This window comes from Protopterus annectens, chromosome 5.part0 (assembly GCF_019279795.1).
Source record: "Protopterus annectens isolate FY-2018-M chromosome 5.part0, PAN1.0, whole genome shotgun sequence".
Classification (NCBI taxonomy): Eukaryota; Metazoa; Chordata; order Ceratodontiformes; family Protopteridae; genus Protopterus; species Protopterus annectens.
This window is the reverse complement of record NC_056735.1, coordinates 3896835-3910453: the sequence shown is the minus strand read 5'-3', so window position 1 is coordinate 3910453 and position 13619 is coordinate 3896835. Positions and strand designations below refer to the sequence as shown.

The following is a 13619-nucleotide window of genomic DNA, read 5'->3' as shown; positions in this document are numbered from 1 at the left end:
CTTAATTCCACTAAACTTATTTGGGGAAGAAGAGAACTGACCTAAACATAAGCCGTATATAGTAAATTCATTCTGAGAACCTTTCATTGTGTCCTCAGTAGATTGCTTGGCCACAAAAGCTGTTTCACCCCTTTTACTGAAAGCGTAACAACTGACAAAAAGGGCACTTGGACAAGAAGGTGTAGATATTTGCATTAATTTAGGAAAAACTTTGAGGTTTTTGGTTGCCTGGTCTTAGAGCTCTTTGTGTGCTAGTGATAGATTGTGAAAGGGGTAGGATAGAAAATGTTTACTGGAGAGCATCTGCAGTTCGGACTTGTTTTCATTGTTTGTACTGGGTTGGTCTGTAAAGAATGTTTTGAATTCTGGAATACCTGTTGCTTTCAGTGCATTTTTTAGTAATGTTCAATGTGGGCATTTGTGCCATACCTGCTTGGTCTTCTGTTTATGCTTTCACCATACATTAATTGTTTGGCTTTCTACTTCACATGCCTAGCTTTCTTTGTGACATCCATGCTTCAGAATTCAGCTTTGAGTATTTACTCTTGGTCATCTGCAGCTCCTACCTCGTTAGGTGGATTCATGTACTCTCTGGAGTTCTTCCTGTTTAACTATTGTAAAGGAACCCTAAGCTTAAACAGATGTATGCACTTACCATGTAAGTTGATCTGCAAAAGGGCCAACTTTAGACATTCTTGCCATCCTCCTGTGTTTGAATTTCCCTTAATGTAAGAAATGTATAACACCTAATTTCTGATGACCATTTCAGTTTAAGTATACTGAAAAAGGCTAAGGTGTCAGAAATTGGGGATTGGGAATGGGCTTGCTTTTCCATGCATGATATCATCAGATTTGCCAGTGAGAAAAAATGCATTTATGCAGTTCACCGCTAGAATGCAAGAACTGTGATTAAAAGAGAGGATTCTCATAAAAGGATGATCCAGCTTGTTAATCTCTGCAGAGAGGGCCTTCTTGGAGACCATTTGATGTAATCAGCACTTCAGTGTTTTTCTATACCCATGTTTCTAGTATTTCAGGTGCAAATTCATTCACTGTAGTAGTAGACTTTTCCTTCTAGAATTAGTTTCAGTAATAGTAGAAACATTTATACTAATATTCTTTGTTTTATATTTTTCTTAGCTTCTTGCAAATTTGTCTTGCTATGTCATAATTTTATTTTACTTTCTCTTCCTATAGGTTCTTCAGTTTCCTCTCAGTCCAAATGAAGGTTTTCTACGATATTTAACATTACCAGAAGACAATGATTTAGCAATTGATCTGCGGCAGACAGCAGTGGTGGTCATGGCCCATTTGGATCGTCTAGCCACACCCTGTATGCCACCACAGTGTAGTTCTCCTACATCTCGCAAGGTACTTAGACATATTGCAATGCATTACTATCATAGCTTTTTTTTTTACTTGTGTAGTCTGTTGTATAAGCTTATGTATATAACCATGTGCATAACTCTGGGTTTGAAAAGCAGAGTGTAGGTATATTTATTCAGTAGATTTGATAGCAATGAGTGATGGAATCTTATATGCAGCATGCTTTATATCATATCTGAATGAAGTATAACCAGTGTTTCTTTTGTACAGTGTTTTCTTTTGATCCTGAGTGTTGGGTGGATTAGAGGATTAAGGAGCTATTAACTAGCTGTTTCCTGTGGTCCAGTAGTCTGGAATGGTTGTGTGCTTAGGACCGAGTTGTAAAGCACATTATCAGTATGTACTGCTCTGTTATTGCTGGGTAGCCGTGGTGGTACGGCGGTAGCGTTGTTACCTCACAGCAAGAGGTTCTCCCGTTTGATTCTCGGCATGGCTTGGGAGTGCCTTCTGTGTGGAGTCTGCATGTCCTCCCCATGGTTGGGAAGCGTTCAAAAGACATGCGTGCGTAAATGGGCGTGCCTTCGTTGAAGGTTGGGCGTCGAGCTGGCACCTCGGCGTTTCGTAAAAATCTACTGCCAATCATTAGCGGACCAGAGTTCCGCTGTGGTGACCCCTTATCGGGAAAAGCCGAAAGACAAACAACTGCTCTGTTATTGCTGTTTATTTTTTCTGCATCCCTCCACTCCACCCCATTCCCATTGATATATTTTCCTTCACTGTGCAGATCTGAATGCTCAGAAGTGCATGTGTGACTGCCACAATCCAGTCCATGGTACTCTTGGCTTTTCCTTTTTATTTGGGACTTCACCTTGATATCCTTTTGCTGCTTATTTCAAAAGTTCAGTCTCACAGCTGTTCTTAAACTCTTGCATCTTCTCTGTGTTTATCAGTTAGAGATTAGACTGACTCGTCTTCAGCCAAAGAACCAGTGACTACTTCATCTTTCTTAGACAAAAAAAGAAACTTGAGTAGAAATCAGGATTGTAATGGTAACATTCCCAAGACAGCAGGGGAAAGGTAAGGTGTAAATGCACTGAGTGGATGAAAGAGGGTAGAGTTATGCCTTGTAAAAACAGGTCCAAGGTAGTTTTTGTCTTCAAACTTCCTCTTTTGCAAAATCCAAGTTGCCCCGTCAGCCCTGCCCACCAACAGCGTGATCAGCTTGAGACTGAGAAGCAGTATTATCCCCTGCTGGCAATGGCCCTGACTTCTGGGATGTCTTTCTGAGTTTGATGAAGCCACTTATTTCCTTGAAAGCTAGTATTCAGTCATTGAAACTGAGAAGTTCACATGGAATCCAGTTATATTTAGCATCTTCCTTTTCGGTTGCTGCCTCTAAAAGAGCCCAACACCATCATCCTCTTCACCAGTTGCTGATGCATTGTAGGAGTGTATGGCATTTGTAGAACATGAAACCCCATGGCTGTTGTACTTGCTGGAACCAGCAGTGTTACATATTGAAGTTGCTAATCCTGGTCCGGTGGGCAGAGCATGGACAGGTAAGAGCAAGTGACATTTGGGGGAAACAGTTGTGGAATATTTTGGTGTTCGTGTCGGTCTTTGGCTTTTATTCCCTACCTGACCTCTCCTGATTATTCCAGAAGTACAGTGTAGCTCAACTGCTGCCTCTTTTTTTATTTGTTCTCAAGGGCATTTTGTGGCTTCAAGTCAAGTGCAGGTGCTGTTGCCCCTCCCTGGAGATTGTATTGAAACCCATTGTTTTTTCAGCCATCTGTGGTGCAAACAGCACAGCTCCTGACATTCTGTCTTTCTTGTTCTCTCCTGGGAGTTAAAGGGAAGAGGATCAATGACCCCCTCACTCCCAGTCTGCATGGAACTTTACAAAAGGTAGTTTGAGATAAGTATCTTCCATTTCAGGTGACACAGGGATGCAGCGGTTAGTGTCGTCTCCTCACAGCAAGAGTTTTTTTGGTTCAATTCTCAGCTGGGGTGCCTTCTGTGTGTAGTTTATATGTCCTCCCTTTTTTCGCTGGTGCTTCTGTTTCCTCCCACATTCCAAAAATATGCAGCAGGTGGATTAGACACTTTAAATTGGCCTTAGAGGTGTGTCTGTGATCCTTCGCCCAGGTGGATTGGGCACTGGGCTAGCAACCTGACTCCAGAAAACTACACTAACCACTACAGAAATGAGTGTGGGAGAGTGCTCATTGCTGTATGGCATGAATAGAACTGAGACGGAGAGAGATCTTACTTTTTAGAGAGAAAAGGGGTCACATCATTGATGGGGCGCATGCAGATTCTTTCAACCATGATTCTGATTTTACATGCAGGCAATTCATTACAGCCCCCTAACATGGGGACTAACTCTTAATTTCAGGAATGTCTTATGATGATGATGACTGCCGAAACTGGCTATTGGAGAAATTAATTTGGTGAGATAGTGTTCCTGAAATAGCTGGAGTTCTCAGAATTGAGAGGACTGTCACATTCATGTCAATTTTTTTACCAGCATCTAAGTATCTGCATAGAAAAGCCTGCATCCATTTGTTCTCAATATAATGGTAAATTCAGGAGTAAACCTCACTAATGGAGCTCCCATATTAATAAACCATATAACAGAAGAAGGAAAAAATGAATTGACCTTCATTTCAAACCTGATCTTTCCTTTAAACTCCCATAAAGCCCCTACACTAAACCACACTGAATTTAAGGGTATAAATATGCCAGCCTTATCCTGTTCTGTTATGGAATGCCACATTTCACTTATGATTTCTCCACCTCTGATACAGCGGCAAGTGTCACCAAGGAATTCTGCACCCATTTAGGAAGAAAATGAAGTAAATACAAAACTGACCAACACAGCTGCCAGGCAGAAGAAAATTTATTGGACAAGAGTTAGTGCTTTCACAGCAACTTGCTGCTTCATCAGACTTTCAATAATTAATTAAAACAGCCATATTTAACATAAACCCCCCCACCAATTACATACAAACAACGGCATCACATGACGGTTTCATTCATAAAACCAAACCCTTCAATGAAACAAGTTCCTATTCTTTAAAATGGGTTTAATTGACAAGCGTCTATTTAAGCCTGGAGGCTCATCAGCATTCAAGGTCACAATCCACTGTAATTCAGCACGTTCTGTTAAATTCACAAGGTCTCCCAACCTCAAGCTTTCACGTAACACTTCTAAAACAGCAAATCTAAATTTGTGATCACTGCCTTTCTCTGTTACATGCGTAGCAAGCACATTAGTCTGCTTGCCATTCCTGATGTCAAACACGTTCCAGTATTCTCTCTTTTAAACTTCAGTTGGTTTTACCATAGCAATCACATATCCGACAGACATCACAATAGAGACTAATTCTTGGCATTACAACTTGCATAACATTTCAACTCCATCCTCTTATCAACAGATTTTAGATAGAGAGTAGTGATGTTTAAAATGAAATTGCAAGCCGAACAATGCCGGCAAGAAAAAGTATCCAGCTTCTCAATATTAATCTGTGGTCTAATGCAACAATTCTTATAACACAAATGGCGTTTCAAGGAAAGGTTATTCTTAAAACTTGGGTACTTGGCCACCTATATCAGCTATTTTACTTCCCATTTAGGAAGAGCCAGCATTTATTACCTGCCTGCCAAATCCAAGTATTATAGAAAATTCGAATATAAACCACTCTAGTGATCAACTACCATAAATAAACTCTCTGTAACAAAAGAAAGAAATTCCCCAAAATATATAGCACATCCCAAATCTCTTTTTGTCAAGTGAAGTATCAGAAGTATTACAAAAAGACTGAAAAATACCATCAGTTCAGTAAAGCAGCCCATGAACTTGGACTGTCCTCTGAAGCTGAATATAGCTATAAATCCCTCTGTAGTTATGTTACGAAACTAAGAATTGGTCCCATACATTGCTCTGAACTTATTTATAATGGCACTTCCTGTTCTGATGGATTAGGCATTGCCAACATCCTTGCACTGTAGGTTAGAGTAGTAAAACCCTGACTATGTCACACTCTGGAGGAATTTGAGTAGTGGCTCAGGTGTCTGACACTGTCAAGAAAGGATGGGAGTACCCCGGATGTGCCTCATGCTCAGTCCCTGACAGAAGGTGAGGACGAGGTGTAGGTATTCTCTTAAATGGAAAGGGTGAAGGACATTGACTGATTCACTGCAGAGGCAGAACGATACACCAGCACGTCCCCATGGTACATCCACACATCGGACATCAATAGGCAAACATGCAGGGAAACAAGAAGTTAGAACATACTAAAAAAAACAAACAACAAAAAAAAAAAAAAAAACAAAGGTGCCAATATGATGCTGCAGCACGATGCTCTTTTCTCCTCACTAACCCTGAGCATAGGTTACAGTATGTCCAGGGGTATACAGAAGAGCCCAGTAGTCCTGGTGGATTAGGAGAGGGACCATTGCCAACTAGTGGTCAGCTGTGAGTTGCAAAAAAATAAATCCTTACAAACAAATTTAATGCCAAATTTACACCTGAGAATTCTATCCAAAGCTGTGAAATATCTGAATACCTCACTCCCCCAATTTTCTGTAAAGATATTTTACTGGGAGTGTTGACCAAGAAAAATGCTTCCTCCATGGGAGATAACAGTATACCTGGTTGCTTAATAGTGTTAAATGTGTCATTACAGACCCACTCTTTTTAACTGTTTCACCTAAGTTTAGCTAGTGGTTTTCACTAGAACTCGCATTTATTAAAACACCTGTAACTGCAGAAAAACACTAAAAAGATGAGCACTTTCATGCTTTTATGTATTCTAGTCTGACGAAGCACCTGTGATGAGCATAAAAGTGCTCACATTTTTATTGTTTTCTGTAGTTTTAATACTTGTTTTAATAAATGTGAGTTCTAGTGAAATTTCTGCTGTCAGCTGGATATACTTGTTTTATGCTTATTGAAAGTGTTGTATTAGGTGAGATTGTTCAAGCAGTAAATGATCATATATCTATAGAGAGTAAAGATTGAATTCATACTTGGTTTAAGGGGAAATTACAAAATCAAGATGCGTCATTAAGTGTTGTCTTGTTGGGTATAAGTGATGGCAACATACTTTGATACTATGTTACAAAATGGCAACAGTGTATTTTAACAAATGCTTATCTATTGGTTCAGTGCAATAATGTGATAGTAATGGAGGGGATTTAAATGTAGGTTTGTCTTTATTGGTAATTTCATTTGCCAATGTAATTGATTCTGATTGTCATACATACAACCAGAAGAAAGTGCTTAATCCTGCGGAGTTCTTGTGTTTTAATTAAGAGATTTTTAATATAACGATCTGGCTGTTTGTTCTACCCTTTTTGGTTTTGGTGTTTCAGTATTGTTTCCAGTATTTCTTAAGCATCTGTACATGATTTAAGTACCTTGGAGAGGGACAACACTGTTTCTAGAAATGCAGTTTCGTAGGTTGTGATAGTTTCTGTCTGAGTAACCAACATACCTCCCTTTCTGATGAATTCAAAAGTGAGATTTTTGAACACTTCAGTTGATTCTGATTGTGTCTGGTACAAGAACTAATCAAATCCCTAAACATTGGGCCATCAGAGGTAAACTGATACAAGGGGTGTCAGTTTATTCCCAAGTTTCCCTCAAATTAATGATGTAATTTTCACCAGTCAGTTTATTAGAAGTCCCAGTTGTACAAAAAACAGTGTACTAAAAGGAAATGGCAGGATAAGATTTCCACCAAACCTAACGAGGAAGGGTTCCTTTCCCTAAAAGGTTAACACCCCCCTTCCAACTTATGATTTTACCATAGATCAGCATCTGTCATTGTCAAGTTCCTCTCTGGTTACCCCAACTCGACAATTACCTTTTAACAAGATGACCTTGCCATCGGTGGTTTCCAGTGAATGGGTGCTGATGTTCTTCGTGTTTCATTGTTGCAGTCATTGCATTTGGGTAATCCTGCTGGCAGGTTGCCCTCAGTCGGCCTGAATTCCAAAGTCTTGGGTCCTGCGTCTGCTGCTGTCGGCCCTTCCCTGACTTCAGGTTGTCAGGGGTATGAAAGAAGCGGCCGACGCCATTTTCTTCAGTCTTTCTTGCTGCGCGGTGCCCGAAGCAGAAGCAGTTCGCAAGTGCTGGCCGTCCGACTCCTGAGATTTTTCGTGTTCGAATTTCAGATCCAAAGTTTTCATTAAAGCTAAGTACCCCATTGGGGAAAATTTTTTCTTGCTCCAGACCGATGTCAGAAAAAGTTAGTAATTGTATTTCTTGTGGAAAGCAAATACCTCATAAGGACTTTCATTCTTACTGTATTCCTTGCCTAGGCCCTGACAATAACGTTTCAGGTTGTCTGTTTTGTGCTAGATTCAACCAACACACTATTAAGCGTCGGTATGATTTTGCATTAAACTATTTTGGTTGCAGGTTTAATTATCCAGAAATGTCGTCAGATAGCCAACCGACTTCCAGAGTTCACAAAAAACGCAAAGAAAAAGACAACTGAGGCCCAAAGCCGATGACTAAGCTTCTCCTAAGCCAGTAGCCGGTTCGCTGGTTCTCAGTGAGGCACTTTTGCAGCCCCTGACGCCCGCTACTTTAGAGTCGCAGGCCGCTACTGACTCCCACGTGGAGTCAGCTATGCCGCTGGAAACTCAAGGTATTGGAGCCTCGGACACTGTTCCTTCAGATGGGTCTGGAGCCGCTGAGCAGGCACCGGCTTCTGAGGGTGTTTTCAGACCTAAACATCTATAAATTAAACCGACTTCAAAGGCAAAGACTAAAGCACCTTCAAAGACAAAGAAACAAACTCAGCCACGTGGACAGGCCTCCATGCCTAAAAAACAGATGCTCAAAATGGCCGAAGACTTGATTACCTTGAGCAGGGGTTTCCCTCTCCCTCTTGATAAGAGGCCTAGGCAAGAGACAGACTGTGAATCTTCAGATCAGGTTTCTGTTTCATCTTATAAGGAATATTCTCTTCCCCCCCCCCCATGATGATTCTGATGCTGAAGAATCTATTCCTTCAGCTTCTCCTCCTGAAGACTATTCTTTTGGGGAAACCTTGCATACCATGAGGGAGCACTTCCACTGGGAGAGCCAAGATTTTTCAGAATCTAAAAAGAGGTTCAGGGACTTCCTTGTACTACCTCAACACAGGCCTCTAGCCATTCCACCTGTGTTAGACATTGTAGATGATGTGTTTTCAGAGTCTAGTGTGACCCCTGACTCCTTACCTCCAGCTCCTGTTAAGCCTGACAGATATTACAGGGTTCCTGACTCTCATATATCCCTTTTCAAAAACTCTGCAGACCCAGAAACTATTTCACAGGGTCCCAAAGGGGTTAAAGCTTCTGCTGCAAAAAACTCTACCCCTCTGACAGAGATTCTAGGGCACTGGATAAATGGGGAAAAAGGGTTTACACATCTGCGACCTTGGCTATAAGGGCCTTAAACTGTCAGTTTCATATGCTCAAATTGCAACATGTCATGGCATTGCTTAAACAGAAAATGTTGTTAAACTCTGAATGTGCAGAAAACAAGGAAATGCAGGATTTATTGCATGCAGCTGAACAAGTTGGAAAGCATACTTTGCAATGTGGTTTTGATTCTCTGGAGGCCTCCTGCAGGGCCGCAGTTACGGGTTCTGTAATTAGGAGGCATGCTTGCTTAAAGGAACAAAATCTGCCTGATCATGTCAAAGTTAAATTACTAGATGCACCTTTACAGCATGATACTTTGTTTGGTGTTAAGGCAGAAGAGGTGTTAAAGAAAATGGAGGACAAAGATAAATCTATGCAAACTGTCAAAGATTTTTTACAAGTACAGCCACCTAGGTTTAGTAGACACTGGCCTACAAAGAAACTGGTCCTTTCCTATGTCAGACAGACTTCAAAGGGGCAGATCCAGACACCCTAGAGGCAGATCCCAGCCGCAAGGTTCATACAGGTCAAAGCAATGGGGTGTTTCTACCTCCAAAAGTGGAAAAGACAAATCACAGCCATATAGAAAACGGTCCCAATGACTTCCCCCTGCCTGCGCCAAGCACTTATCTCCTGGCAGCAGCCTTGGGGGGGAAAAAATAGCACTTTTTTCTCAAAACTGGCACATTATAACCCAGGACAAGTGGGTTCTAAACATAGTGTCATAAGGCTACAAGTTCCACTTCCATACCCTGCCAAAGGCAAATGGTTGGCCAGATCTGCCAAAACATAAATGGACAGAGGCACAAAAAACAAGTCTCATCCCTCATGCACATGGGGGCCATTCAGCAAGTACCAGAGCAAGAGCAGGGACAAGGATTTTACTCAAGACTGTTCTTGGTACCCAGAAAGGACAAAGCCTGGAGACCAATACTGGACTTATCTATCCTAAACACATTCCTGGATGTACCAAAATTCAAAATGTTGACCTTGCAGAAGCTTCTGCCCATGCTGGGCACAAAGGCTTGGCTTGTGACTTAAGACCTAAAAGAGGCATACCTGCATGTCCCAATCAGGCAATCATGCAGAAGATACCTCAGATTCAAGGCTGGCTCAATGCTTTACCAATTCTCTGCACTGCCCTTTGGCTTATCTACTGCTCCCAGGGTCTTTACAAAGTGCCTGGCACCAGTAATTGCATTCTGCAGACAAAGAGGAATACAAACATATCCTTACTTGGACGACTGCCTAATTCAAGCAGACAACAAGGGCATTCTTCTACAGCATCTGGCATTTGTGAAAAGACTTCTAACATGCCTAGGGTACACGGTCAATGAAAATAAATCAAAATTAGTACCCTCTCAAGAGATATTCCTGGGTGCAAGCTTAAATACCACTGCCCAGATGGCTTATCTCACGCCAGACAAACAAAGGCAACTGACTACCTATTTCAAAATAATGGCAACAAAGGCCCAGTTATCTGCAAGAAGAATTCTGCAGGCTTTGGGCTTCATGGCATCCTGCATCTTACTAATTCCATATTGAAGACTGCATATGAGGAAACTTCACTGGTACCCAAAAAGTTTTTGGACTCAACATTGCCACAGCCTGGAAACACTGATTACTCTCATTCCCTGCCTGCAACAGGAGTTTCAGTGGTGGGCAAAGGCTTGTCACCAGAACAAGGGACAGCCATTCACATTACCCCCAGCCAGGCAAAGCCTAACAACGGATGCATCAGATTATGCCTGGGGGGCCCACATGGCAGGAAGATGCATTCAGGGCACATGGTCCACAAACCAAATGCATCTACATATCAATCAAAAAGAGATGCTAGCTGTTCAAAATGCCCTGACAGCCTTCAAGGACCTACTTCATCCGGGACAATTACTGATAGACATCACCACGGTCATGTGGTATATAAACAAGCATGGGGGCACACATTCTTACCCCCTTTGCAGACTAGCCATGGCTTTGTGGGACACAGCATTGACTTACCAAGTACATCTGCAGGCACAATTCCTGCCAGGAAAGGAAAATACTCTGGCAGACGAACTAAGCAGAAACCTCATGGATCCCCACGAGTGGCAGCTGGATCCACAAGTCTTCCGCATGATAACAAGGAAATGGGGATGCCTGGACCTAGATCTATTTGCCTTCCCTCACAACTTCCAACTAAAAAGATTCTGCACAAGGACTTATCACAGACAAGCATGGAAATTGGATGCCCTATCTTTCAGCTGGAAAAAACTGTCAGAATATGCCTCTCCTCCCCAAGGTACTCCTAAAGGTCAGACAGGAGAAGCCAAAGATGATGCTGATTGCCCCAGACTGGCCCCAGCAGTACTGGTACCCAGTCCTAAGGAACTTGTCTCTATGCCCAGCTCGGACCTTACCTCAAATACCTCATCTACTGACCCAGCAAAACAGTCAGATCTTGCACAGCCAACTCAGGACTTTAAACCTGGCAGCATGGCGGAAAATGTAGTCATACAAAACACACCTCTCAGTAAAGCTGTGATGGATGTCATTTTGGAAGCCAGAAGGCCTAGTACTAGAAAATCTTATGCTGGAAAATGGAAGAGATTCTTTGCTTGGAACCAGGCACTAGGAACTGATACAGCTGTACCAAATATCCCTCAGATTTTGCAATACTTAACTGAGATGCTGGACAAAGGCCTATCTTTTTCATCAATTAAAATTCATGCCTGTGCCATTTCGGCTCATTACAATACAGAGCCACCAATCTTTTCTCATCCTTTATTAAAACAGTACCTGAAAGGAGCCAAAAAATTAAGGCCTCCAAGGAGATCTCCAACACCTGCATGGGACCTCAACTGTGTCTTGGAAAAACTCACCCTGCCGCCTTTTGAGCCAGCTGCTACTGCCGATGTAAAGTTTTTATCTTGGAAAACAGCTCTGCTCCTAGCAATAACTTCTACAAGACGAGTTTCAGAGCTACAGGCACTCATGGCTGTGGAACCTTTTATCATGTTTTATCCAGACAGGGTTTCTCTGAGGACAAACCCAACATTTATGCCTGAGGTGGTGTCCAGTGTGGCTCTTAACCAAACTATTCATCTGCCAACTTTTTACGTAAATCCACAGAACAAGGGGGAGAGAATTCTGCATTCTTTGGACGTACACAAACAGCTTAGATTCTACTTGGACAGAACCAATGTTTTCAGGAAGACAGAGCAATTACTAGTGGCATATGCTGCAGGATCACAAGGAAAGGCTATCTCAAAGCAGACTATTTCAAAATGGGTAGGCCACTGCATTCGTTTCTGCTATTTTCACCATGGCAAGCCAGTGCCTAAGGGCATTAGGCCACATTCAACCAGAGCTGCAGCCAGTTCAGCAGATTTTCTCAGGGGAGTACCAACCAAAGACATTTTAGAGGCTGCTACTTGGAGTTCAGTGCACACCTTTACAGAGCACTACTATCTGCCACTCTACTCTAAATCCAGGGCAGGCTTTGCCACTGCAGTTCTGCAGGGCCTCATAGCCGCTCCTAATGCTGCTTAGCTCCAGGCTCCCAACTATAGCTTTGGGACTCTACCCAAATGTAATGACTGCAGCAGTGAAACATGAAGAACATTGTACAGTTGTGTACACTTACCATAAATGTAGATGTTCGAGTATATTCACTGTTGCTTGCCAGGTTACCCACCCACCATCCCCCTTTTTTCTTCTGGAACTAATCTTTCCTTCTCTGATTTATACAACCTATGTGGTGTATTTGCTTGTAAATGAAGGTAAAATTTATATTGGTGCATGTATTTTTATATATATATATATATATATATATACATATATATATATATATATATATATATATATATATATATATATATATATATATATATATATATATATATATATAAAAATTTTGGCTACCCTTTTAGGGGGCACCTGACATCTGGGGCAAGAAAAACTGAAGAAAATGGCGTCTGCCGCTTCTTTTATACCCCTGACGACCTGACGTTGGGGAAGGGCCAACAGCAACCGACGCAGGATCCAAGACTTTGGAATTCAGGCTGAGTGCAACCTGCCAGCAGGATTACCCAAATTTAATGACTGCAACAGTGAATACACTCGAACATCTACATTTATGGTAAGTGTACACAACTGTACTTTCTTCATTGGCAGAGGTTAGAAGTGAAAGGAAGATGTGCCTCCATTCCGTGGAGTTCCCTCCTCACCACTGGGCCAGGCTTTGTTATTCCTACCTATATTCAGGCAGATGCTGGACTTGGGTCTCATAGAACCAGTCCCACCTGTGGAAAGAATACATGTTTTTTACTCCAGAATTTTACTGTTTCCCAAATGAGAGGTATCTTGGACACACAGTTTGACCTATCCTTTCTCAATACTTTGTCAAGGTCCCCAAATTCAGGATGGTCACCATGCAGACAGTGCTTCATCTCCTGCTGGACCACTGCTTCATTGTGATCCTGGAACTGAAGGATGTGTATCATTTTATACCCTGTATTCATCACTTCATAAGATATCTGAGATTTGTTGCATCTGGTTCGCAGTTCTGTACATTGCCCTTTGGACTTTGTGGCACCTCGAGTGTTTAACAAATGCCTTACTCTGGTAGTGGCTCACCATTGAACTTTTGGCATTCATCTTTCATACTTGAACAACTTGCTGATCTGTGCAGTGTCTGTATCCAGGGGTTTGTAATCATTAGAGAAGGTCTCAACCTTACTGTTCTAGCTAATGTACAAGTTGAACTTTTGGAAGTCACAAATGAAAGTCTTACAAAGACTTCCTAGTGTGTGTTATTGACTCCAACTAAAGAATTGCCTTTCTTCTTTCATCTTTACCCTGTTCTGGCACAGTCTGTCCTGACAGATTAG

At 41.8% G+C, this 13619-nt stretch overlaps 1 protein-coding gene across 1 annotated transcript in view; it reads left to right on the top strand.

The window, feature by feature from the left end:
* Positions 1-13619, top strand: part of HERC2 (HECT and RLD domain containing E3 ubiquitin protein ligase 2) — a gene marked incomplete in the record, with an annotated part of 3551743 nt that overhangs the window by 559849 nt on the left and 2978275 nt on the right. Inside the window, 1 exon segment of the mRNA XM_044072055.1 lies at positions 1198-1371. Coding sequence (XP_043927990.1) covers positions 1198-1371 — 174 coding nt within the window.